Source organism: Pantherophis guttatus, chromosome 12, assembly GCF_059756535.1.
Source record: "Pantherophis guttatus breed Tessera chromosome 12, ASM5975653v1, whole genome shotgun sequence".
NCBI classification, from domain to species: domain Eukaryota; kingdom Metazoa; phylum Chordata; class Lepidosauria; order Squamata; family Colubridae; genus Pantherophis; species Pantherophis guttatus.
Genome location: NC_142074.1, coordinates 25393360 through 25420627, shown reverse-complemented (window position 1 = coordinate 25420627; position 27268 = coordinate 25393360). Strand labels below are relative to the sequence as shown.

Here is a 27268-nt window from a genome sequence, read left to right as displayed (position 1 = left end):
TTCTGAGCCAACCCAACCCCCCCTCCCCCGGACATTAGAGGTCAAAATGGCAGCCGCAATGATGCCATCAAATCCCCATCTTTCTGTCACGCTGGGAGTGACATCTTGACTTTGTCCCCCATGTGGCCACACCCGCAAGCCCCCTCCCCAAATGCAGATTGCCCCTATCCTCCGGGAAGAGGGAGACCTAGACTCTCTGTAAAAGGAAGTAAAAGTACATTAAACCAACTCTTCACACGCTCTTCTCAAAAATCCATCCCTCTTCCTTTCTAAAGAAACACCTGCCTCAGGTGAGGTCTGGGCAAAAGAGTGTGATTTTTGTGTTTCTTTTTAAGCAACTTCTCTCGTTGCCTATGAAATACGATAACTTTTTAAAAAAAAAAAAATTATCTGTCCACTTCTGTACAGATAAAATTTCCAAATTTCAGGAAAGGAATCATCCTCCAGACACACCAATCTAGAACCAGGTGATTTTTGTCTTTAAAAAAAAAAGAAAGAAAAATTAAATTAAATTAAAGGAACAGAGAAAGAGAGATGGTGAAGAAAGGGTGATAAGAGCCTGATTTTTTTTAAAAAAAAGCAACCACATACAACAGAGCTAATGACAGGCCTGTATATACACACTCGATGTCCCACATTTATTGTGGCTTCTCAGTCAACAGATCAAATTAAGTGGCCCAAATGGTTTTGTGATTTCAACCCACTCCCCACCGCCTTTCCAAAAAGTGAAAAGAGGGCAGGGGGAAAAAAAAAGATTTAAAACCAGTGGCAACAAGAGTTTTTTTTTTAAAAAATGTACATGGGTTTTTTTTCTGTTTAACTTACAAAAGAGCCTTCCGAAACCTTCCCCAAAATGTCTCTTGGTGGTATAAATGTGAAATCCGGCCCCTCGGCATATTTTCTTTCTTTTTTTAAAAAAAAAAAGTCCATTTTTTCCCCTCCCTCTCTGACGGTTTTAAAAAAATAATAATAATAATAAAAGGAGGAGCACAGGCCTAGTTATCTCCATTGTCTTTGACCCACGAGGAAGAAAAAGAGGCTTAAGAGAAGAACGGCTTCCGATGGGCCGAAATTGCCGGCCAAATCAATCACTTTTTGATCTATTTTGTTGACGTTCTGTGTGACTTCGGTGGCGTTCAGCACCAGTTCAGGGGAACACTGGTGCAATTCGCACCCGCTTCCGCTGCCTTCTCCGCTGCTTTCGTCGTCTGGTGGGGAAAAAGGAACAGAAAATAAATAATAATCCACTTGTTAAGATTCAACCAACTGTCTGAGATTTCTCTTCCGGTTGCTGACGTGCCTCTCCTTGTGAATTCAGACACAGGTTACAAACTAATCCAGTGTTTCTCAACCTTGAAAAGGTGTGGACTTCAATTCCCAGAATTCCCCAGCCCTTTGAAAAGGGGTGGACTTCAACTCCCAGAATTACCTAGCCCCTCAAAGAGGGATGGACTTCAACTCCCAGAATTCTCCAGCCCCTCGAAGAGGGATGGATTTCAACTCCCAGAATTCCCCAGCCATCACACCTGGGGATTTCTGGGAGTTGAAGTCCACCCCTCTTCAAGGGGCCAAGGCTGAAAAACACAGAACTAATCTGAAGACGATGGGCAGTTGCATTTTTATGGCAGTTTGGATGGCTGCAAATGGTCCTCGCTTAATGACCTATGCTCAGAGGCCAATTCTGCAGGAAAACATCCTCCCGGGGCACCCAACACCACGGAGCCTTCGCTCGGCGCCCAGCACACCAAGATCCGCTTACTTATATCTATGAAGTCCACGTCGTTGCCGTTGTAAGCGTTCTTCAGCTTGCTGGTCATCACACGGAGGGACATGATTTGCTGACGGATCACGATGTCCGGCTTTGAAGTGTCGACTTCCACCTCGGGGTTGTTTGCCTGGTTGGCGAAGCCATTCGGCATCACGGCGAAGAGGTACCTGGGGAGAAAAGTTGGCGCTTCAGGTCAGGTGCAAGATTGATTACTCGGTGCAAGTAATCCTCAATTTATGTTGCGGCCTTTCGTTTATCAATCCGTTTTCATTATGGTCACGGAGCAGCGTGACAAAGTCATTAAGAACCACCATTTTAAAAAAAATTTATAACAGAAGTAATATTGTCCTGACCCGGCTCCCAAACACAGCAAACCCTCTGAAGTTGAAGCAATGATTCCTTTATGAGGAGCGCCAGCAGCCCCGGCAAAAAATTTCTCTCTCAACACAGGCTAACAAATCCAGCCAGCCCGGAGATGAATAGTTGTCTGCCACATCTATTCATCTCCACCTCCTGCCTTTTATCCCCAGAGCTAGAATGGGGCTTTGTTAGTAGCAGTGGCTCTTCCGTCCCAAGGACCGGCCCATAGATTTCCACTGCTCTCCTCTCCTCTGCCTTCTGTGCATCTGCGTCTCAGGCACTGGACCCAGCTGTTCCTCCTCTTCCTCATCAGCCACCTCCAGACCTGGGGGCTGTTGACTCTCCATCTGAGGGCTGACGGATGGCCCAGGCTCTGCGTCTCTCCCTCCCTCCCTCCCTCTCTCTCTCTCTCTCTTTCCTTTTCTCTCTCTTTTCTCTCTCTCCCTCTCTCCCTCCTTTCCGCCCTCCCTCTCCCTCTCTCCCCTCTCTCACCCTCCCTCCTCTCTCTCCCCTCTCCTCTCCCCTCTTCTCTCTTTCTCTTCTCTCTTCTTTCTCTCTCTCTCCTCTCCTCTCCTCTTCTCTCTCCCTTCTCTCTCTCTCTCTCTAACAGCTCCATTCCCTCTTCCCCCTCGGAGCTCTCAGGTTGCCTTGATGCTGACCCTGACTCCCACACCTCCTCCTCTTCCTCCTCTCATTCGGCTGCTGGAGGGGCCGGCCCAACAGGCCACAACAAATATATTACGATTAGTGGTGGAATATCAACGGGCAGATGGAGCCCGCCTAATTTTGCAGAGGATATAACAAAATGGGGCCACATGCAAAGAAACCACTAAACCATTTTGTTTAATGTCGGTTTGAATTTACGATGGCCCTGAAAAAAAAGTTACAATCGCCCCTCCTCCGAGTACAGCCAGTCACACCATCTCCATGGTGATGTGATCGGGATCTGGCGGCCAACTCACAATTATGACGGTAGTACAGCCCTACAATCACATGATCCCAATTTGTGATCGTCCCACCTGGCTTCCGACAAGCGAAAGCAAAGCGCGAAGGTGGATTTGCTTAATGACTGCATGGTTCGCTTAACAACTGCAGTAAAAATGGTCATCACATGATGATACGGAGTATCGGGGTGATTTGTTAGGCTTTGGTCTCCTGTGTCTCCAGATTTTCTGGTCTACAAACAACATTTTTAGCATGTATGCAAATCCGGCAGCTGAGATTTCTCAAGCCATGGTTGACCAGGATGCATGATCGATGAATGAACTAAGCCATGACTTTTAAGCACGGCCCAAAGCCACCTGGTTCACAAGGAACATTTAACCAGGAAACATGGATGACAAACTGCAGGAACGTGCTAAAAGCACTCTAAAACCCCAAGAGAATTCTGCCACGGTGGCTTCCTCCACCAACCATGCTTTCCAACCTTTCTGGCTTTATGCAACGCGCCAAATGAGCCACCTTGAAAGGCTGAGCATCCTTCACCTGCTCTTGTTCTTTCCGTTCCAGCATTCTTCTTCGTGAATGTTACCAGCGGCCATCTTCTCGTTGCTGCAGAGGTTGGTGGGAAGGGAAGACCAGAATTTCTTCGCTTGCTTCAACTTCTCCTTCACATCCGTCACCTTTGGTTGAACGAGAGAAAATCCAGCTCAAACGGGTTCCTGATGAGATTCCACCTCTCTCCTTTCGTTATCAGAAGTTGCCTTATCTTATCAGCCGGACTCTGTTGGTTGGCTAGTTGAGGTTCTCCAGAGCAGAGTCTCTCTCAACTTTAGCCTTTTTATGATGTGTGGACTTCAACTCCCAGAACTCCCCAGCCGGCCTTTTGAGTGGCAGTGCCTGCTCTCTGTGGAATGCCTTATCGTCTGAGGTTAGATCGGTCTCAACCCGACTGACCTCTGATAAAGGCCTTCAATCCACTCTCGGAGGCCAAGAGAGGTTAAACCCTTAAGTTTAGTAGTCATTTTAACACTGGCTGGTTTATTCTCAAAAGCCACTTTTTTCTTGCAATTTCATGGCGTGTTTTTTCCACTATTGAGTTTTGTGTTCACGAGATGGGTGGCATCTAATCCACCCCTTGACCAATTGACCTTCCCCTCCTGGGTTATCTTTCAGGAAAACGGACATCAACTCAGGGGTGAAATCTGAACCGGTTTACTACTGATTTCGCTTGCTGCGCACCACGCACCAAATGCAAGGTGCAGGCATGCGCAGTGCACGCCAAAAGGAGGCATGGGGTAAGGAGAACAGCGCGCACGGGTGTGTGTGTGTGATCAGCTGTGATGCGCAATATTTTTTTTTAACTTTTAAAAACATTTTTTTACAACCTATTCAGCTAGAAAATGCTTTTAAAAGGTTAAAAAAAAGGCTCTGATGATGGTGAGGCACAGCTGTGATCATCAGAGCCTTTTTTTTTTAACTTTTAAAAGCAAAAAAAGCAAAACCTTCTGTGCGTTCGCAGAGGGTAGAAAACACATTACTTCCTGGTTAAAACCAGGAAGTAACGACAACCGGGCAGGTGGGCAGAGCCTCGCGCCACGATCGCTACCGGTTTTCCAAACCACCCGCCATGACCGCTACTGGATCGGGTGATCCGGTCCGAACCGGGAGCATTTCACCCCTGCATCAACTCTTGAAATTGCCCAGCTGACCTGGTTACTGTTCAGAATTCTTGGAACTGGAGACTACCCATCTAAAACAGAGCAAACCCAAGACCAATCTATTTTAATAATCTTCATAATTGGGGGAGGGGGACCTATTCAGGGGTGGGCTTCAAAATTTTTTTAGCAAGGGGTTCTCTGCCCGGTTGCTGGGTGGGCGTGGACATGGTGGGTGTGGCCTAGTCGGCCTCTTGCACCACGGCGGGGGTGATGGTGGTTTGCCCTCCCCGGGCTCCGGAGGCTTTCCTCGAGCCTCTGGGAAGGCGAAAACGGCCTCCCCAGGTTCCGGAGGCCCTCTGGAGTTCCCAAACTTCTGATAGGCCTGTTTTTCACCCTCCCTGAGTGTCCGTGTGCACCCTGCCCTTACCTGCATCTAAAACGGGCCGTGTGGGGACTCCTGGGAGGGGCAAGGTGGGCAGGGCCAGCCAGGAGTAGGATTTGGGGGTTCTCCGAACTGCACAGAATCTTACCTAGAGGTTCTGCCGAACCCCTGTGAACCCCCAGCAGCCCACCTCTGGACCTATTCCTTCTTTGGGAGGTCAAAGCAGAGCTGTGACATGTTGTTCTCCCCAAAATCTTGACCGGTGGGTTCAACTGTGCTATTGCGGCCCTTCCAAGCCGTAACAGTCATTATCCAGGGCTCTGTACTCACCAGCCGATCCAAACTCGTTCCCGCAGCTGTTGTGGGACGTTCCTCTGGGTTATAAGGCCTAAAGCGGGCACTGAAGCTGCTGTCTGATGCTGAGCGAGATGCTCGGGTTTGTGCCAGCATCTTGGGTTGCCCACATCCTTGAAAAACCTAGGCCAATGAGAAGACACATAAGAGCCTCACACCTTTCGTGAACTTTCTCTACAAACTGGCTCTCCCCACCCAGACTTTCATGAAGCGACTGTAGCAGCAGGCTGGAGGTCACTCTTCCGTAACCTCAATGACCTTCAGAGGTGATGGACCTAATCCCTGAACGCCCTGGTAGATCCGCTGGAAATATCTCACTTCCTTGCCTGTGAGGAATTCTTGATCATCTATGGTGACTAGCCAAGTTTTTATATTCAATATTTACATTTCATGGCCCAATTAGTTGACCAAGAGGTTTAGACCAAGAGATTTTCCTCTGTCCTGGAGCGCCAAGTAGTTAGAAACTTTTGTGAGGATGAGAACTTTCTCACAAAACATCCAACAGAGGCAACAAAGCATGAAGCCACCTGAGATTCTTCCAGCACTGGAAATGTTTTCCTGAACTACTACTCCTATTTATTATTTATTTATTTATTTATTAATTCAATTTGTATGCTGCCCCTCTCCAAAGACTCAACCGTTCCGCTTCTTTCTCCTTGCTCCCTTCCTAAATAGAGCACCCTCAACGTACCTTTTGAGACACCTGTAAGCTGTTTTCTTGCATATTCATGATGGCATCTGAAATTTTCACATCGATGGGGTCCATGACAGACTCGATGTTGAAGGGACCTTCCAACCTCTCGGCCAACTGCAGCATCGAATCTAGGCAGCGAAAACCAGAGACAAGCAGACACGGTTGATTAGTGCTCACACGGGTCGGGTCTCAAAATCCGTGAATCCTGATCTACAGAAAGGGGGCTTGTTAGGCAGACAGCGCAACGTCTCAGAAACCAGGCTGAAAAGTCTGGCCCCCGTTCTGTCGGCTTTCCCACCCCGGCACTTCTGATCAGCCTCTTCCTCCTCTAATTCTGTCTCTCCCCCACCCTCCCAAAGTCTCCCCAGGGGAGATTCCAGCCTCTTCAAATTGCACCCTTCTCCGAAATGTTGCAATCAGAACAAATTATCTAAAATAAATAAGACCATCTGCCTTCCCTGCAGTGTTTACTCAAAGTGGATTTCAGGTCTTCCTGTTTGCAGAAGCAGAAGTCGAGAATCGGCATGCGGGAAAAAGGCTCTCGGCCAAGAGGCGCTCCAGAAACTTTGGCCGATTCAGATGTTGAGGTTCCTCGGAGGAGAAAAGGAGGACACGGGACTCCTGGCTACAGGCCAGGATGAACGCCATCCCCAAGAATTGTTCTCCTCAAAGAAGGTTGAGGTGGGAGAGCTCCCAAAAGGGAAACCAAGGTTCTTATGAAATTAGGAGACCACAAGAAGGAAGGTCCTTCCGTTCCTGCCAGTGAAGCACCAAGAGATCAATGGCGGAGTCATTCAGAAGGCTGGCCAGCCATCTCCACATCAACATACATCATCCTGGTGCAAAGCCAGGACCCAAGTGGTCCAGAAATGAAGGGGCAGGAATGAAAAGTGGAAGGAAGGAAGGAAGGAAGGAAGGAAGGAAGGAAGGAAGGAAGGAAGGAAGGAAGGAAGGAAGGAAGGAAGGAAGGAAGGAAGGAAAGGTCTTCAAAGGGGAAGGGAACAACAAAGGGGAAGGGAAGGAGGGAGGGAGGGAGAGAGGAAGGGTCAACAAAGGGGAAGGGAAGGGAAGGGGAAGGAAGGAAGGAAGGAAGGGTCAACAAAGGGGAAGGGAGGGAGGGAAGAAGGAAGGAAGGTAGGAAGGAAGGGTCTCACATATGCTCTTCTCCTTCTGAAATTACTACTCTCACCATTCCAGACCCCTTACTGATCATTGCCCTCAAAGGATATTTACATTTGAACCAAAAGGTCCTTCACTCCACAGGACTTCCTAACTCCCCCTCTGCAGTGTCTTCTCGGTGGGGGACAAAGTGCCTTTTTTTGGGGGGGGGGGAAAGAACCCGCCCCTCCCCCCATCCCCCCCACACACCTTCTATTCTTTTTTCTCTGGATCTTCTCCACCAACCCTTCCCTTCATGGGAAACCGAGTTTTTTTTAGCAGTGGGCAAAAGCAAACGCCAAACAGTCTCCAAGCCTGAATGGCCACCTTTGTGCTCTCGTAAAAGAGCCCTTTTGTTCCATCATTTTAAAAAAGAGAGAGAGAGAGAGAGAGAGGCCGACCCAGCCCTGCTCACCTATGAAGTTGTTCCACTCCGTCTCCAGCTCCCCCTGGTTGGCCAGGCATCCGCGCATGACGTTGAAACAGTAGTTGTAACAGGGCTTGATGGCCACGAAGCCACGGCAGAACGGGCAGTACATCATCTTGGTCAGGGCGCGAACCCCTTGGGGCGTGGGGTTGACCTTTGAGGAGAAGGGAGAGGGGCAACGGAGAGAGGAATAAAGAGACACCATGTTATGGGTGCTGACTGTCACTTATAAATGTGTCTGAGGCCAGGAGGACACCATAATCTCTACCTACAAAGCCATAACTAAGAGTAAAGGTAGGTATGGAGGCCTCCCAGGGCTGTCAGTGACTCCTGGAGCTGCTGGCAGATGCGGTGAAGGTGTCCATGCTGTATCCAAGCCACCCTGGTCCAGTTTGTCCCAATCCTGCCCACCTCCAATGACCACCTTAAAAAAAAAACAGATGGAGAAGGAGAAGACACCAGGAGAACAAGACCACAACTGGAAGCTAAGACAGGTAGGACACCTTCCACAGCTATCAATGACTCCTGGAGCTGGTACGGTGAAGGTGTCCGTGCTGTATCCAAGCTATCTTGGTCTACTTTTCTGCCCACCTCCAATGACCACCTTAAAAAAAACAGAAGAAGGGGACACCAAGAGAACAGATGATCCTTCCTGGCTGATGGAATGAGAGCTTCCCTGTGATTCTACTCCCTTGGGAAGCCAACTGATTGCCAACATGATTGCCAACGTCCGATGATGGATATGGCAGAAGGAGGAGGAGGAGGAGGAGGAGGAGGAGGAGGAGGAGGAGGAGGAGGAGGAGGAGGAGGAGGAGGAGGAGGAGGAGGAGGAGGAGGAGGAGAAGAAGAAGAAGAAGAAGAAGAAGAAGAAGAAGAAGAAGAAGAAGAAGAAGAAGAAGAAGAAGAAGAAGAAGAAGAAGAAGAAGAAGAAGAAGAAGAAGAAGAAGAAGAAGAAGAAGAAGAAGAAAAATTGAGATGCTTTCCCCCCTTCACCCCATTCTGACTTCAAAATCTGGAGACAGCACTTTGGTATTTGAACACCCAACCATCAACCTATCTCCGCATGAGTTGTCAACATCTCACACCTTCTTCTGCGGAAGGACTGCATGGGGAATGGGACCCCAGTCCACGTTAAGGATTCTTACAATTATTTCAGTCATGCAAGAGAAAGACAGAAATAGATGCCAACAATACAGGTTTATTATTCGCAGGTTATTTTAATCCACTTCGCCACGTGTTTGTGTGGTGCGTGTGGGCAGTTTAGCACTGAGAGTTCCCGTTTTTAATTTTCAAAAATTATAGGCAGAAGGCTAAGAAATCTGTGAACTGCAGTCTGTTAAATTTCTCCAAGATGGTGAAAGAGGATGACCGAATGGGGTCTTTACACTGCCCGATGACTTGGGCAGTTTGCACAAACATCACACAACACAAGAGGGCACACACTGGACCAAAAGCAAACTTAGAAGAGATCAGCATTGATGGTGAATCTCACCATTTAAAGCACTTTTTCTGCAAAATTATGACAGGCTTCCTAGCCGAGCTTCACTTTGTACCGAGGCAGAGATTACAAGATTTGGCCAAAAATCCACACCATTTTCCTTCCTACGGTCTTTTTCCTCTCTTATTTAATCACCAAGTCAGGCTGATCATCCAAACTTTGATGACTTTAAAACTTGTGAACTTCAGCTCCCAGAATTCCCCAGCCGGTCATCCAATTCCAAAGGCTTTTTTTTCTTCTTCTTAATTTAGAGCAGGGTTTCCCACCTTGTGGACTTTTAAGACCTGTGGATTTCAATTCCCAGAACTCCCCGGCCAGAATTCTGGGAGTTGGAAGTCCTACTTAAGTCTTAAAAAGTCACCAAGGTTGGAGACCTCTTTCCTAGGTGATCCCATCCAATCAGAAAGCGCAGGATAACCTGTTGACACGACCAGCCCACCAGATTGGGCAACTTCATGAATAAAGTAAATTGGATTGGCTGACATTTCGGGGGAATCTTTCCATCGCTCGGTTGTCTTCTGATCTCAGGCAGTGATTGGGACCTCACGCCATTCGGAAGCCTGCAACCTTTTCAGACTGCGACCATGCCATCGAATGCACCTGCCTTATTAGACCCCTTTCAAAACACCCCCGATTAATCACTTAATTGGGGCGTGGACCCACGCTGCTGCCAGAATCTATTCATGCCAAAAAAAAAAAAAAAAAAAACCCTCCTCTTTCCTTTTTTTGGCTCCAGCGTAATTTGAATGCCATATGGTCTTCATTACCGAGAAATTTCTCTAGTCTATGAGTTGCAAAATATCAGGTTTCTCTCTTGCATGAGTCACTGCGGGGTCTGGCATACATATTTCTCTCCCCCCCCTTCTTTTACCCCCCTCCTTTCTTCTAAATATATATAATAAGAATGCCCCCCAAGGTTTGGGCAGGAAATCTCCGTGTCGCCCAGCAATTTAAACCTGGTTGATTTTAATGCCTGTCAGGGGTTCAATAATATTACAATTCCCCACGCCGACTTTTGCTATTTCCAAGGGGAAATGAGAGAATACGTTGAAGGAAAAGTTCTCATAGCCCAAAGAACTCCAAAAAAGCACACACAAAAAAAATATGCATAAATTCCCATGGACGGAGAGCAAGGTGGTGGGTGGGAATGGACCACAAAACAGCCTCCCAAATTTGCAGCTGGGACTGAAATGTTGGGTGTCTGCGTTAATCTGCTCCTTGCAGTCAATTAGGCTGAATTTAAAGAGTGCCCTTAAAGACAAAAGATTTGCAAGGACCTGGCTCAAGAATACATCCAGAGCTCTTTCTTCATTATCATCACCTTCCTTCCTTCCTTCCTTCCTTCCTTCCTTCCTTCCCTCCTTCCTTCCTTCCTTCCTTCCTTCCTTCCTTCCTTTCTCTCTCGTTTTTTTTTTCAAATTTAACAGAAGGAAAACCTCAGTGTTTCTTGCTTGCACCATTTGAAAAAAGTGGAATTTTGTTCTATTAAAGCCAAGTAAATGCACTGCCTTGTTTAGTATCTTCATCTCCAGATCTCAACCATCACATGAAGTTCTCCATGAAGGTGGATTTACGATGGGACCAGCCATGGGAGGGTCAATGACCCCAATAGATGGGTCCTTCTCCACTCTCACACTTTCTGACATTGTTTAATCTTTCCTACAAGATGACAACAGCAGCTGCACAACTGAAGTCCTTCCCCCGTTTGAATAGAATAAAAGAGTTGGAAGGGACCTTGGAGGTCTTCTAGTCCAACCCCCTGCTCAGGCAGGAAACCCTACACCACTTCAGGCAAATGGTTATCCAATCTCTTCTTAAAACCAGTGTTGGAGGATTCACAACTTCTGGAGGCAAGCAGTTCCACTGGTTAATTGTTCTCACTGTCAGGAAATTTCTCCTTAGTTCTAGGTTGCTTCTCTCCTTGATGAGTTTCCACCCATTGCTTCTTGTTCTACCCTCAGGTGCTTTGGAGAATAGCTTGACTCCCTCTTCTTTGTGGCAGCCCCTGAGATATCAGAAGAGTGCTACCATGTCTCCCCTAGTCCTTCTTTTCATTAAACTAGGACATACTCAGTTCCTGCAACCGTTCTTCATGTTTTGTTTTAGCCTCCATCCCCTAATCCTCTTTGTTGCTCTTCTCTGCACTCTTTCTAGAGTCTCCACATCTTTTTTACATCGCGGCGACCAAAACTGGATGCAGAATTCCAAGTGTGGCCTTACCAAGGCCTTATAAAGTGGTATTAACACTTCACATGATCTTGATTCTATCCCTCTGTTGATGCAGCCTAGAACTGTGTTGGCTTTTTCGGCAGCTGCTGCACACGGCTGGCTCATATCTAAATGGTTGTCCACTAGGACTCCAAGATCCCTCTCACAGTTAGTACTATTGAGCAAGGTGCCACCTATACTGTACCTGTGCATTTTGGTTTTTTTTATTTTTTTGGTTTTTTTGTGCATGTGTGTTTGGATACACACTGCAGCTGCAATCTTGAGTGCTTGGGTTCTCCCTACGATTTATTTTCAAATTTGAGCAATTAATGCGATCAGTTGTCTGGGATACCCCCTATGAAAAAGTGACCCCCCCCACACACCTCAAATTGGTTCTGCAAGTTGCCCACCCCTGAAGCAAGAGCCCCCACTCACCGCAGAGACTTTGGCCACCACGTCCTTGGCCACAGCGAGGCCTTGGGCAAAGGTGCGAGCTGCCACGAAAGCCCGTGTCACTTGCAGCTTCAGCTTTCGTGGGACGTCTCCAAAGGGTTTCAGCTGCTCGGTGTATTTGCTGACGCACTCCAGGTACTCGTCCGAAAAGTGATACTGGGGGTTGACCAGACGGAACATGCGCTCGAGGAGACGGGCCCAAAAGTCATTCAGCATCTCTTCCAGGTTGACCCGGCCACCCGCGTAATATCGCTTCAGGTCCACAAAGAGGTCCTTAAACATCTCTGCGTTCTGCGTGTACAGGAGGCCATAAGTCCGTACAAACATGTCGTTCAAAGATTTCTCGGCGTTGTCCAGGAGCTCTCTGAAAAATTCTGCAGGAAGAGAAAGAAGAAACTGACTGCGAGGAACGGGTCACCATCTAAATTCTAAGGCAACGTTCTGGAGAACATTCCACCAATGTTTGGAAGGAATCAGCGGTGTCCACAGGTTAGGATGGAAAGTCAAAATGGTAACCATGATTGTATGGTTGAAAAGACTGTCGCTGTTTTCTACATACGGCACATGTTTTTTTTAAAAAAAAGGGGACAGGGGCTTTGGACACAGGATGGTAATCCCCATCTTGATCTTTTGACCCTCCTGCAGATGCTGTGACAGGAATATTACCTACAATATGCTGAAGCTTCTCTATTCTTCGACTAGAAATAGGATAATAAGCAAAAGATTTAAGAGTTAATCAAGAAGGGAGAATATTCTGAATCGTTTTCTGACACAAGCTACAGAAGAAGCCAACTCAATAAGTCCATTTCTTACTGATGTTTTTTACCTATATTCCTATTATGTCAAATCTAGAGGTCCAAGTCAATTTACCCCCAAATAAGCATCAAAACAGTGAAGACAACCTTATCTGGATACACAGATGATATGTTCATCACTAAATCAATGTTGGTTAAGTTGGCTTAAACTCGATTACCTGAACCCAGATCATGTGATCTGTTCAAGGCTCAACCTATCATCCAAACCCAGGAAAAGAAGGTTGAATCTACGCCTACTGTAGAACGTGACTGTCAAGTCTTCACAAAGAAGAGTCCAACTTCAGAACCTCCATCATCTTTCAGGAGTTCAGCAAGGATGGGAACTATGGCCTCTGCTATCACAGCGTTGGCCAAGTGGACATGCAGTGGTCTTTGGAGGACCCAAGAAAAAAGAAAACCAACCAGCCACAGGCAAGACAGGTTCGGAGCCATACAAGTGTGGGTTGTGGGAATATTCCACCCCACGCCTGGGAAATGTGACTTCAGAGAAGAGAGTTGAATGGGTGGGAAGAGGCCCTCTGCGGCCAGAAAGTACCGCCAGGATTGTGTTCAGGAAGGGCTCCTCAGAGAGATGTCAAGAAACGAGAAATATTTAATACCGCCATGTAATCACCTAAGACAGGGGTCTACAACCTTATATACTCAAAGAGCCATTTGGACCCGTTTCCCACAGAAAAGAAAACACTGGGAACCACAAAACTTGGGTGGGCGTGGCCAACTTGATGTCACTCACTTCTCCCGGTCACATGACCCCCCCCAAGCCATGCCTACCCAGCTGGTCATTAGGGCAGAGATCCAGTTGTTAAAAAACAACGGGAACCACAAAATCCTTTTGACATATCTCTCTCTCCCCTCCCTCCCTCTCCTTCTCTCTCTGTATCTCTCTATGTCTCTCTCTCTCTCCCCCTCTCTCTGTCTCTGCCCCGGCCTCTTCTCCATCCCCCGCTGTTGCCCTTACCTTCTCAGCCAGGTGAGGAGTGACTGGGAGAGGAGGGCAAGGGGCGGGGCCACCCAATGGTGGGATCACCTGACAGGGAGCCACTGCAGAGGGCCCAAAGAGCCACATGCAGCTCCGGAGCTGTAGGTTGCTGACCCCTGATCTAAGAAATATCTAATAGGGGACAGATGTCTGTAACATGAAACATTTGGCCTTCTCCCAAAGATAAGGTGACCAACTTTTTTACAATGACGACACAAATAAATTGAAGAAAAAAAATATCGTAAATAAACATTTTATTCATTGCAACAATGAGTCTAATGCGTCCGTGTGTGCCGTGTTGTGTTTCGATAAACAAAGCCACTTGTGCGTGGCGCACTCCCTCAAAACAATTCTCCTGTGCGGAGCGCATGCGTCTCATCATCGCGTCTCGATGGACTGTACCGAGCCTTGACGAATCGTCATGTCAAATACAAATACGTCACCTCACACGCAACGGATCGGATCGCCATCGATCGAATACGGAGATTTACAGATCAGCCTTCCAATATCGAAAAGGAGGACGTGTAGGAGGACACTTTTCGAGAGAGGACGGAATTTACAAAAGAAGGACTGTCCTTCCTAAATGAGGGCGATTGGTCACCTTACCAAAGAGGTTCTTTGCAAGATTACCACCAACCGCCCATCCTGCGTGGAACGGTTGTATGATTTAATATCCCTCAAAACTGGCGAGAGCGGAGGAATCAGGCGGAGGACGAATTCACCGGGTGAGAGGATCCATAAGGCCGGGATTTGGACTACGCGTACCAAGCCCAGCCCTTCCTGGCAAGGTGAAAACGTTGGCGGAGGCTTCCTCCAGAGGTCTGGATGTCTTCTCCAGGCCTGGGTCGGGCAAATATGTTTGAATCACACAAGCCTCTGTCCTTCGCCCTCAAAGGGGCAGTGTGTTCGACTCCAAGAAGTGGTTAGAAACTGGAGCTGAGAGAGACAGGCAGCCGGGGGAAAATAACTTTGGCCCCCGTTGAATTTAAACCTTGTTTAAAGACAGGCTGCAGTAGGTTGGAATTCAATTTTTTAAAAAAAAAATCTTCAAAGGGCTCCAGCCCAGACAAACAAGGTCTGAACTCAGGACATTTTGGGGAGGGGGGGGGGCTTTTCAAATACACCCAGAAGAAAGCTGCTTTTGAATGTCGCCCAAAGGTGCTTTTTCAGGAGACAACTGAAACAACTTTTGTTTTTTTCTTTTGAAGATGTTTCGCTACTCCTCCAAGAAGCTTCTTCAGCTCTGACTGAATGGTGGGGAAGGGAAGGATTGATACTCCTTGCAGACAGCTGGTCATTTGCATCCTTTTAGAGGGTCATTGAGGCCACTTGGAGGTTTACCTGTGTCCTCAGGATCACCCGAGTTGTGCTCCTAGTTTCCTGTAGTCTGCCATTTTTTTTCCCCCTCTGGAAATCGATTCCTACTCCCACACCATTCAAAGCACTGGTGGGTTTCAAAATTTTTACTACCGGTTCTGTGGGCGTGGCTTGGTGGGCGTGGCAAGGGAAGGATACTGTAAAATCTCCATTCCCACCCCACTCCAGGGGAAGGATACTGTAAAATCTCCATTCCCACCCCACTCCAGGGGAAGGATACTGTAAAATCTCCATTCCCTCCCCACTCCAGGGGAAGGATACTGTAAAATCTCCATTCCCTCCCCATTCCAGGGGAAGGTTACTGCAAAATCCCCATTCCCTCCCGATCAGCTGGGACTCGGGAGGCAGAGAATAGAGAATAGGGGGCAGGGCCAGTCAGAATTTTTACTACTGGTTCTCTGAACTACTCAAAATTTCCGCTACCGGTTCTCCAGAACCTGCTGAAACTCATCTCTGATTCCAAGGCTGTTCATCCCAAATTGTATAGCTAAAAGTCTGCAGAGATTCTCAGTCCTCCAGGTCAAGGTGATTTTTGAGGAGGCATCTGGACTTCCTTGTTTGTTTTTCTTTTGAAGACGTTTCGCTTCTCATCCAAGAAGCTTCTTCAGCTCCATTCTCCACCATCCAGTCAGAGCTGAAGAAGCTTCTTGGATGAGAAGCGAAACGTCTTCAAAAGAAAAACAAACAAACAAGGAAGTCCAGATGCCTCCTGAAAAATCATTTTAGGGACCACCATGACCCGGATGGCTGAGAATCTCTACAGAGTTTTTCAAATGTAGCTGTGGGCTCTCGAGACGGACTTGGCCAACGAAAGAAGAGCTTGAAGAACAGAAGCTAAGCAGAACCCTCAAGACAAAAGCTCCTGTCTGCATGGTGACCCCCCCCTCCCACCCCTTGGCCAGGATTAGCACCAAGGTGTCTCCCCTTTCCCATGACTGGCACTTCCTGTCTGCATTTCTCTCCTCCTTTCTGCTAGGTTAAACAGGGTGGGAGGTATTAATTTCTAATTCACTTAATCATTTTGAAGGCTCGCTTCCTCTCTCTCTCTCTCCCCCTCCCCCTGTCCTCCCCCCCCCCAAAATCCTCTGCCTTCCTGACCTTTAAATCGAAAGGCCAGATCGGTTTCCTCTTTGGACGCTTACCTGGAGAATAAAACCTCGGGATCACGTGGGCTCTGAAAATAACCATCCTGAACTCAAAAGGCCAGGCACGGAGGTTTTGGTGCGTGGCCAGGTTTTTTGGGGGGCTGGTCAGAATAAACGAAGAGTTGGAAGGGACTTTTGGAGGTCTTCGAGACCAACCCGCTACTCAAGCAGGAGTCTCCAACTTTTAAGGCTTGTGGACTTCAACTCCCAGGATTTCGCGGTCCACTTAGAAGTCCAGAAATCTTAAAACGTTTGCACACCAATTGCCTTATGATATTCTGGACAAATAACAGCCCAGTCTCTTCTTGAAAACCTCCAGTGATGGAGCAATTTCTGGAGGCAAGACAGAATTAACCACTGGTTAATTGTTCTAAATTCTCTTTATTGCTAATAAACTGCCAGTCGGTTGGGAAGGCCCTGGGTATGTCAAGAGCACGGCTGAGCACCCTGCAATCCCAATCTAGCCCCCCTCCCCCCGGGGTGAAATGCTCCCAGTTCGGACCGGATCGCTGGATCCGGTAGCGATGGCGGTGGGTGGTTCGGAGAACCGGTAGCAAAAATCCCTGAGCCCTCCCCTCCCCATGCCCAGCTGAGCCACGCGATCATCAGAGGCTTTTTTTTTTTTTACTTTTAAAAGCATTTTTTCTACCACCTCTTCGGCCAAAAAAATGCTTTTAAAAGTAAAAAAAAAAAAAAGCCTCTGATGATCGCACAGCTCAGCTGGGATCGTCAGAGGCTTTTAAAAGCAATTTTTTCTGCAACCTCTTAAGGTTTTGGAAAAAGACTTTTAAAAGTAAAAAAAAAAAAGAGCCTCTGATGATCGCACAGCTCAGCTGGGATCATCAGAGGCTTTCAAAAGCATTTCGAAAAAAAATGCTTTTAAAAGGCTCTGACGATCCCAGCTGAGTTGCCTGATCATCAGAGGCTTTTAAAAGCATTTTTTTTTTACAACCTCTTCGGTCAAAGAGGTTGCAGAAAAAATGTTTTTAAAAGTTTTTTTTTTAAAGTTGGCCACGCCCACTGTCACATTACCTCCCCCCCCCACCAAGCCACACCCACAGAACCGGTAGTAACAAATTTTACATTTCACCACTGCCTCCCCCCCCCAAATTTCTGCAGCAGAACAGAGATTTGGGGTTGAATAAGCCATTGTCCCAAGAGGACAGCTGTTCCAGTTGTTCTGCCAGCCCAACAGCCTAATCCGAGAGAGGTTCACCAACCAGGCAAGTGGCTGGAGATAAGTCGCTATTTAGCCCAAGTGAGAATTTGCGCTCTGAAGGCTGTTCTGGGGTTAAAGTATTAATTCTCCCCCTTGGAAGAAGGCAAGATCCATACTGATTAACGAGCCTCAAGGTGGCCCAGGAATGAAACCCTCCAACCTTGACGAGGGGTGTGAGAGAGAAAGAATGGTGGGTGGGCGAGTTGCTATCTTGACAGTTTGAAGGACAAAATGAATTGACGCCTTTTGTTTGTCTTGGGAGCAGGGCTTGTTCTCAAACACAAGCTGGACGTTTGAGAGATTACGTCCTTGTTTTTACAGCATTGTAAAAAAAAAAAGTGTGTGGTTTACAGTGGGGGGGGAGGGGGCAGGGTTTGCAAATCTGGAGCCTTGAAATTCTCAATGGGGAGGGTGAAACTGGTCAAACCCCACTGCAGAAGCTGAAAGGGAGGGGGGGGTCTTAGGAAGACCCTGAACTATGAATAGCCAGAGAGCTGTTGCTCCATTTGGCTTAGAATGAAATTGTGGTGATGGACACTGGACAAGGCCACGGGGAATTGTGTGTGTGTGTGGGGGGGGGGATGCTGCCCCTTTTGCTGCATTTCTATTATTATTATTGTTATTATTGATCATCGCACAGTCAGCCAGGTGTTCAGACTGGGTTGGGCATATTTGTCTACCTATCGAGTCCTTGCCAAGGACCTGGGATAGGCAGATCCGGATGTTTTGACGGTGTTACAGATCTCGTCGCAGGATGGAAGCAGTTCCAAGGAAAGCTGCCTTCTGCAATTGACTGATGGCAAATTTGTCAATGCCAATGGTGTTCAAGTATTGTTGTTGTTATTGTTGTTATCATTATATTATTATTATCATCATCATCATCACCCTATTTTCCAAAGCACTGAGGGCAGGACAAGAAGTAATGGATGGAAATTAATCAAGGAGAGAAGCAACCTAGAACTAAGGAGACATTTTTTGACAGTTAGAACAATTAACCAGTGGGACAACTTGCCTCCAGAAGTTATGGATGCTCCATCACTGGAGGCTTCTAAAAAAAAGAGACTGGACAGCCATTTGTCCGGAATTGTGTAGAGTTTCCTGCCTGAGCAGGGGGTTGGACTAGAAGGCCTCCAAGCTCCCTTCCAGATCTGTCATCCTGCTCACTTTCTCCAAGTCTACCGAGGATTACAACGCAAGAACCCATGAATAATAATGAGCTTGGCTGTGCAATCCTTATTAATTTCCGTCTGAGCCATGGACAGGGAAAAGAAATTCTAAATAATGATAAAACCTCTTTTGGTGGGAGAAGGACTTTGATTTCCCTCTTTGCAACGGCCCTAATTCAGATCAAGATGGACCTTGCTGATTACCCCAGATCCCCCTCAACGGATTTCTAGGCCCTCTCATACTAACCCAGGTCATTTCCTGCAAAGACAGGTCTAGCCCTTTCGTGGGGCAGAAAGGGGTCATAGCAAGCTGCCAGGCAGGCGAAGGGCTGGGAAACAAGACAGGGCCCACTCACAAGTTCGGTCCCCGAAATGTTGGTGGACCTGTGGCAGGAACTGCCAGGCGTATGCCATCTACGTGCCAGAATCGGGGAGAAGGTGTGAGCAGCCTCTGGATGGGGACATCAAAACAGATGGGCTCTTCCTGTTAAATCTTCCACCTCTCCAGACTTCAAAAATTGGGGGGGTGGGGAGGATGTTTTGGTCTGCCCAGCGATTCAACGGAAACCATTTCTGGAGAGGACGATGGGGCTGGGAGACAGGGAGGGTCTCAAAACCATCCAGGGTGTGGAAACGGGAACTTAAGTCCCTCTGGTTTTTAATCTAGCACAATGCTCAATTCATCCTGGTCAACTCTTTCTCTAAACCGGGAGCGTCCAACCTTGGCAAACGTTTTTTAAGACCTGTGGACTTCGACTCCCAGAATTCCCCAGCCAGCAACCAATCTAGCTGGGGAATTCTGGGAGTTGAAGTCCACAAATCTTTAAAAAGTTGCCAAGGTTGGATCTCCTTGCCCTAAACATTTGCTAGATAGCCGAACGAAAGTGTCTCTGCCCTGGACAGACTCGTCTTCTGCAATTTGACTCCCCGGACGTCTCCTGACACCTCTCTTGTGTCTCCCCCAGGATCAGAAGATCTGAGCAAAGAGCCTTCCAAGAATTCCAGAGAGCCATTTGGTTTGGAGAACCATCTGTTAGCACTTATCGGCACAGGAAAGAGAGAAAAATAGAAAGAGAGAGAGAGAGAGAGAGAGAAAGAGAAAGAAAGAAAGAAGGAAGGGAAGGAGGGGAGGGAAGCCCAGCTGAGTTTGCATTTGTAATTAAAGAAGCTTTAGAGAGGGAGGGGCAAGAAAATGTGCTTGGGGCGGTGGACACGAAGACTTGCAAGCCATCTGTCTGCCTTGCAAAAAAAGAAAAAAAATCCTCCCCAAAATGTCAATTTGCTGGGCTTTTCTGCAGCTGGGAGACAGGCCAGCAAGGGCAACCCTGAACAGTTATTCCTAGTTGGACGGCTGCCCGAGCACCAGTAAACAGTTCCTACCTCCCTTCCCCCCCCCCCAGGGTTTTTACATGGCCAGAACTGACTCCCACCCATACGGGGGGAAAAAAGAAAAAAAAAAAGATGTTGAGACTCTACAAAACCATTGGGGAATCTGAAGGCCAAAACCTACCGGTGAACGGTTTACGGGAAAGGGACAAGGGGCGGCAGGAGAAGCAGCTTTACCAATATGGAAAGGCGACAACCTGTTCTCCGAAACAACCTGAAGGCAGGTTTTGAGAAACAACGGATGGAAACTAACCGAGGGGAGAAGCAACCTGGAATTAAGGAGAAACTTCCGAGCGGTGAGAACAATCGATAGAAGTTGTGGGTTGCTCCATCCCTGGAAGGTTTTTAAGAGGGATAGATCAGAGGTGGGTTTCAGCAGGTTCGGACCAGTTCTGGAGAACCGGAGGCGGAAATTTTGAGTAGTTCGGAGAACCAGTAGTAAAAATTCTGACTGGCCCCGCCCCCCATCTATTCTCTGCCTCCCGAGTCCCGGCTGATAGGGAGGAAATGGGGATTTTGCAGTATCCTTTCCCTGGAGTGGGGCGGGAATGGGGATTTTAAAGTAGCCTTCCCCTGCCACGCCCACCAAGCCACACCCACAGAATCAGTAATAAAAGAATTTGAAGCCCACCACTGGGGATAGCCATTTGTCCAGAATGGCATACAGTCTCTTGCTCAAGCACGGGGTTGGACTAGAAGACCTCCAAGGTCCCTTCCGACTCTTGTTATTCTGTATTCCCTGAAAGCCACCCTTTTGCTTCCTGCAGGGAAGGGGAACCTCCAGCCCTCGTCTGGCTGCCCCCCACCCCATCTCTCTGCTCAGAGAAAGGTCGGATTGAGTGGGGGCTCCCTCGGTCCTATCTTCTCCTTCCTGGGGGGAGGGGGGCGGAACCTGGCTTTAAAGCCCATCGACAGTCCTATCCCACTACCCAAATCCAGCTAGTGATGATGATGGGGGTGGGGGTGGAGAATGCGCCTTCAAGTCTTCCTTTTTAACTCCTGGCGACCCGCCTGGATAGATTTTTCTCCATGGCGACCAGTTGAGAACCCCCGGAAGAAAATGCCCATCCCTCTTTTGTTCCTGCCCCCCCCTTCGCCCCCCCCTCTTTGCTCGCCTCTTGGGGTCAGATTTCAGCCCGTCCCTTCCCAGGCTGCCTGTGCTGCCGTCCGTCACAACTGCACTTTGAAGGGTAACAGCTAATGGCGGAGAAGCCACAAAAGCAGAAACGTGCAACTTTTAACTCGGCGAAAACCACCTAAGCAAAATAGGTTCCGAAATGACCTTTGAGGTCCCGTGTTGTTTTAAGGTCTCCTTGCAAAGCCATGCAAGAAATAAGAGAGACATTTTCCTTTGTCCGAAAGGCTGCTGAGGCGGAGGTTATGCCATGAATGAAAGAGCTGGAAATCAGCATTTCCCAACCAAAAAATAATAATAATAATGGGGAGAATAATCCCACCTGAGTCTCGGTTTCCCATCCCCACAGCAATCCATGAACCACCAATACTCCAGAACCATCAGACTGAGACTTGGGACGAGTCAACAGAGTTTTATGGGAGCCGCAGGTTGAAATTTAGGTTCCAGGTTTTATGTGGGTATTTAGGAACCACAAGTGGAAACGTGGTTGCGTTCCCCATGCGGGCCACTCAAAGAGACTCCATCAATGCATCTGCTGGCTGTGTTTGCACCAAGCAAGGGTTATTCTAACCTTGGTTACAGACCTCAGGTGTCACCCAGCAAGAGAAGCCATGGGAGAGGAGAGGAGACAAGACAAAAGAGAGGAGGGGAGAGGAGGGGAGAGGAGAAGAGAGGAGGGGAGGGGAGGAGGAAAGGAGACAAAAGAGGAGGAAAGGGAAGAAGAGAGAAGGGCAGGGGAGAAGAGAGGAGACGGGAGGGGAGAAGAGGAGAGGAGACAAAAGAGGAGGGGAGGGAAGAGGAGAAGAGACAAAAGAGGAGGGGAGGGGAGAGGAGGGGAGGGGAGAGGAGAAGAGAGGAGGGGAGGGGAGGAGGAAAGGAGACAAAAGAGGAGGGGAGGGAAGAGGAGAAGAGACAAAAGAGGAGGGGAGGGGAGAGGAGGGGAGGGGAGAGGAGAAGAGAGGAGGGGAGGGGAGGAGGAAAGGAGACAAAAGAGGAGGGAAGGGAAGAAGAGAGAAGGGCAGGGGAGAAGAGAGTAGACAGGATGGGAGAAGAGGAGACAAAAAAGGAGAGGAGGGGAGAGGAGAAGAGAGGAGGGGAGGGAAGGGAAGGGGAGAAGAGACAAAAGAGGAGGGGAGAGGAGGGGAGGAGGAAAGGAGACAAAAGGGGAGGGGAGGGGAGAAGAGAGTAGACAGGATGGGAGAAGAGGAGACCAAAAGAGGAGGGGAGGGGAAGAGGAAGGAGGGACCCAAACTAGCCCTGTCTGAACCTCCAACACGTGACTCTTGATTCAGAAGCCGCCCAGGAGCAGGGACTCACCATCAAACTTCTTGTATCGCGAACCGAAGGTGCCTTGCAAATTGTTGCTCAGCTCGACAACGGCATGGCTGAAATCTTGCCTGCTCTGCTGCCAGTACTTCTCCTCCATGGCCTGGGAACAGCAGGTGTAGCCTTGAGGGCAAACTTTCAAGTGATCACCTAAAAAAACAACAACACACACACAAACATCAAAGGGAGCACTTGAGCACCCATGGCCACGCCAACCCCCTGGAAGCTTCGCCGCGCCAATCTCCACAAAGCAAGTTCCCAGTAGGTATTTCATAAGGGCATCTTATTCATCCTACGGTTTTTTTAGAACCTGCCCAACCTCTTGTAACTCCACTCAGGGTGGGTTACCCAAGGTAAGCCTCCTAAAAGCAAGGATTAGGAATAATTCAGAACAAAACCGGGAGTCATCATAAATCAACCAGCCCACCAGACAGAGGCTGAGTTAAGGGCCCAATAAAACAAATCTGTCTCTAGCAATCTTCTAAAAACCACAAGGGAGCTTCCAAGATGTGTGTGTGGGGAAAGGCCCCAGAGAAGACCTTTGTTTCATCCTCGTGCTCATGACCTCAGAGAGAGGTTAACAGATGTGCAAACTCACTGCTACAACAGTGCAAGAACTCAAGTGAAACGGTGACTGCGTTTTTGCATGGCACTAAGCTAGGATTCGTGGCTTGGTTGGCAGCCATCACACCGAGATTACCAGGGCTCTACACAGCTTTCACACAACTTCAATGTACGGCAGCGTGGCCCTTGCAAGACAGCAACTCAGCCCAGCCCCGTTGGCATAAAGATTCACGCTTCTTGTGATCTTTGTTTGAACCCTGCCCCTAACCATTTCAACATGTTTTCCGATCAGAGTCATCTTTTTCAGTCGAGTAAATCCGTCCTTAAATCCATGTCTCAGACCCAAAATTGCAGGCTGAGTCACGGACGAGCGTCACGCCTGGCCTGGCCGCAGCTTTCCTGTTTTCTCCGTTTGAAATTTTATGGGCCAAGGACAAAGAACCAGCCTGTAGCACGCATCACCTTTTGGGTACCCCTTGTTTGCGCAGGGCTGTTGTTGAGAAGCAGCCCCGTTCAGCAACACAACCTCCAGACTCAAATCAAAGCGAACAGAAATGTAGGAGAATAGGCTGAGCTGGACGGCGGAGTTAAAGATGTCATCAGTTTAGAAGCAGCTGGCCAGCCCAGAAATGCCCTTTGAGTCTTCTCTGCCTATTCGGCCACATCTTTTCAGATTTTCTGATGCCTGCCACTCGCAGCCTTATTTGTACAACCCAACAAATCACCCACAGACTAAATCACAATCCCTGATACTTGGTTTACAGCTCAGTATGTGGTGTTAGCTCAGAAAATAAACCACAGGCAAAGATGTCTTGCTAATAACCTTGATCCAAAGGAGTGTCCACCCTTCTCGCACACAGACCCTGATAGAAAATGTCTTCATTTTCAAAAATTATCTGTAGGTAGGATCATTCACCTTCTTTGTTTACCTTCCCTGATTTCAGGGAAGCTTCCAACACCCAATGTCCATCAACTGTAAGATCAGAAGTGGCCAACAAGGTCACTTTGACCACCGTTGGCCAAATCCAGCTGAGCTCAAGACTCTCCACCCTGCCGCCTTGGCTCTTCCGTCATCCTTCCTCTTCGGAAGCACTTGGTCAGCTTTTTGAGCTTACATGCCATCCTCGCTCCTGGACACACCAGCGTGCATTGTCCCCTCTTAATGGTTTACGACTTCCCCTGAAAATCAGCCATCAAAAGAATCCGAGGCTAATCCAATTTCACACTCAACTTGCCCTGGTCTCCTTATCAAGAGAGATTAAGGTTCCTCTTATCACTGCTAATTAACATGCTTGCTGGAGAATTCTGCTGAACAGAGGAAGACCAAGAAAGCATCTGAAATACACAACGAATGAGGAAAGACAACACAAAAGGATTTTTTTTGTTGTTGTTGCTTACAAAAACGGGCACACACAAACAAGGCTCTCCTTGGTCACCAGGAGCAAAAATGATCTGTGGTCGGATCCAGCTAAGAGGGACCACCCAACCCAATTCCCCCAGCCATCACCAATGACGCAGAAAGAGGACGTTCTCCATTATTCATTGTGCAACCGCAATTTTATTTATTTTGGGGGGGGGATTTGCCTTTCAACCCACAGCTGTAGGTGGGATGCACAGCAAACCCTCCTTCCATTTCCACCCCACAATAAGCAACCGAAGGGCATCGTTTCACTCCTACCCAAAGAAAAGATTATGATCATTAATAAATTTCACGATGCCACAAAATGTTGGCTCCCATTCTGGCAAAAATGATTTAACGTCCCAAAAAGCTCCTAGGAGGAACTTAACATACTTTCTGCCGTCTGGGCTTGCTCAGTTGCTCCTCGCAAAAACCAGACATTTTTAAGTTATTCCTGCGGTACGAACTTAAAAATACTTTGCACCACCCGAGATCGATGGGATTTTATTCTTTAAAATCACTCCTCCCCCAACCCCCGCTCCATTTTACTTACTGACAAATTGAGGCTTGTGGATTTACAACGGAAAGAATGCAAGGCACGGGAAAAAGCAGCAGAGAGATTTATGCCGTGCGCACTTAAGAGCCAAAAGTTACATTAAGAAAACTTAATTCTGTTCTGGAAACAAAAGAAAGAAATGAGAGAAAGAAGTCTGCCTCTTTACATAGTCCCACTTCCGTTTCTCTTTCCAAATCCTACTTTTACAGCCCCAGAAGTCCAGCCTCCCAAACACTCCCAAACACAACGGCCTATAAATAACTTGCAAATTTTTCTCCTTGCGTGAAACAAAAGTCCATTGAGATTTATGGCTGTAATCATAGGTCATAATAGGGCGCAAAGCAGAATAATCATTAGGTTTCAACAATGGAACCAAAAAAGAGAGGAGGAGAAGAATAGAACTAATTAATAAATCAAGATAAAACGTGAAACCTATCTGATGAAAGGCCAGCAAGAAACTCTAAGCTTCTATAAATCATGAAAAACTAATCTTAAAGCTACAGGCTTAGCTAAAATCTAGATAAGTTGACTGGACAAAGAACCCTCTTTCGAAACTTAATTGTAAAATTTGCCACTTTCCTAAATCCTATGCAAGACTTGTTTGCAGAAGGGCCTCAATCTGATCTCTGAATTCATCCGTTTTCGGGTAATACACCCAATTAGCTCAATGGGCCAGGTTCACACGATGCTTGCAGAATCAGCCTGCTGTCCGAAGCATCTGAACGAGAAGCAAAGGATGGAAACCAATGAAGGACAGAACCAACCTAGAACTGAAGAGAAATTTCATGACAATGAGAACAATTAACCAGTGGAACGGCTGGCCTCCAGAACTTGTGGATGCTCCATCACTGGAGGCTTCTAAGAAGAGCCAGGACAGTCCAGAAAGGTATGGGATCTCCTGGCTGAGCAAGGTGTTGGGACTAGAAGACCTCCAAGGTCCCTTCCAACTTTCTTCTGCGTTGTCCTGTATTCTGTAGATCGCTCAAAGGCCAACTGCAGGTTGGAAATACACACATGTGAATCGAGGCAAAAATGTATGGCATCTCAGGTGCGTGACTCCATGCAGAAGTAATCCAGGGGAATAAATTTTCATTGCTGGCTGCAATCAAGGTAACAGCAGGGATGGATTCCTTTGCTGTCCCCCAAATGCTTTTCTCTACCTACCTAAATGTAGCTGGAAGTTGGCCCACCCATCTTCAAGTGGTTACGGTTGAGAAATATGGCACTAGAGACTGGGACCCTTAAAAGACACAGTTCCCATCCACCAGGGGTGAAATCTACTTATCTTCCCTACCGTTTTGGAAGTGCGTGCTCCACCTGCACGTGTCACATGCAATTTTGGACCCTCTGCACATGCGCAGAGGGTTAAAATCAGGAAGTGACGACGTCCAGGCAAAGCTTCGCACTGCCGCCGCTACCAATTCACCAAATCTGAATCGGTGTGAACCGGTAGCTTTTCACCCCTGCCATCCACCCAATTTCCTTCTCAAAGGATTTATGGGTGCTCCATTCATACACGTTGCATCTCCCCCTTCCCAACATTCAGGATTTCATCAAAATCAACCTCCCCCGCCCTCCCACACCTCTGCATTTCCAAAACCCTCCCTTGCAATAGGCCTAAAATCACCTTTCCCAGTCCCCACCCCGCCTTGCTTAGGTCCGTCACTCAAGTGTTTGTGGGAGCCTCCGAAAGGAATTTCTCCTAAGAGCGGTGAGCGGAATGGCGCTTGCAAAAGCAATTCTCTTAAAAATGGTGCCCTGTGTTAAACAAAGCCCACCCACCCACCCCCCGGTTCCACAAACGTCCATTATGAGGGTGGGGGGTTTTTTTGGTCATTAATTAATCTAAGCCAACTGCCAATATCACTTGCAAGTTCCCAAGCCAGAGAGATTAGGAGCCTTCTAATAAGGATGATTAGAAGTGAGTGGGACCTTCAATGGCCTTCTTGAATTCCACATTCCATGCCTAATTCGGAGGGAGGGGACCCATTCTGGTTTTCTCCCCCCACCCGCTTTGCTCCAGCACCATTTCCTATCAGAAACTTACATCCTGTTCCTTCTCGGAGAAGCGGGGCAAATAATTAGGCTTAATCCTCGTGAGCTCGGCATGTTTCCCTTTGAATCCACATTCCTTCATGCAAACAACTGCCCTTTTTCAAGAGAGAAAAATCACCTCTCATTACGGCCATCTTCTTGGCTGGGGAAAGGAGGTCGTGACCTTCCTTTGCCTGTAGCCTTCTAACCTCTGGTTCCTGACTGTGCCTCCCAATTGGGGAATCGCCCCCCACCCCTCCCCTCC

At 47.9% G+C, this 27268-nt stretch overlaps 1 protein-coding gene across 1 annotated transcript in view; it reads right to left on the bottom strand.

Moving 5' to 3' along the window:
* Positions 1-617: 617 nt before the first annotated feature.
* Positions 618-27268, bottom strand: part of GPC4 (glypican 4) — a 42329-nt gene continuing 15678 nt past the window's right edge. The window contains exons 2-9 of the mRNA XM_034441659.3: positions 22442-22600; positions 11885-12276; positions 7732-7897; positions 6156-6286; positions 5441-5587; positions 3614-3750; positions 1760-1935; positions 618-1208 (exon numbers count right to left, since the gene is read on the bottom strand). Of these exons, the coding sequence (XP_034297550.2) occupies positions 1000-1208; positions 1760-1935; positions 3614-3750; positions 5441-5587; positions 6156-6286; positions 7732-7897; positions 11885-12276; positions 22442-22600 (1517 nt within the window). The 3' untranslated portion in view covers positions 618-999. The remainder of the gene's footprint in view (positions 1209-1759; positions 1936-3613; positions 3751-5440; positions 5588-6155; positions 6287-7731; positions 7898-11884; positions 12277-22441; positions 22601-27268) is intronic.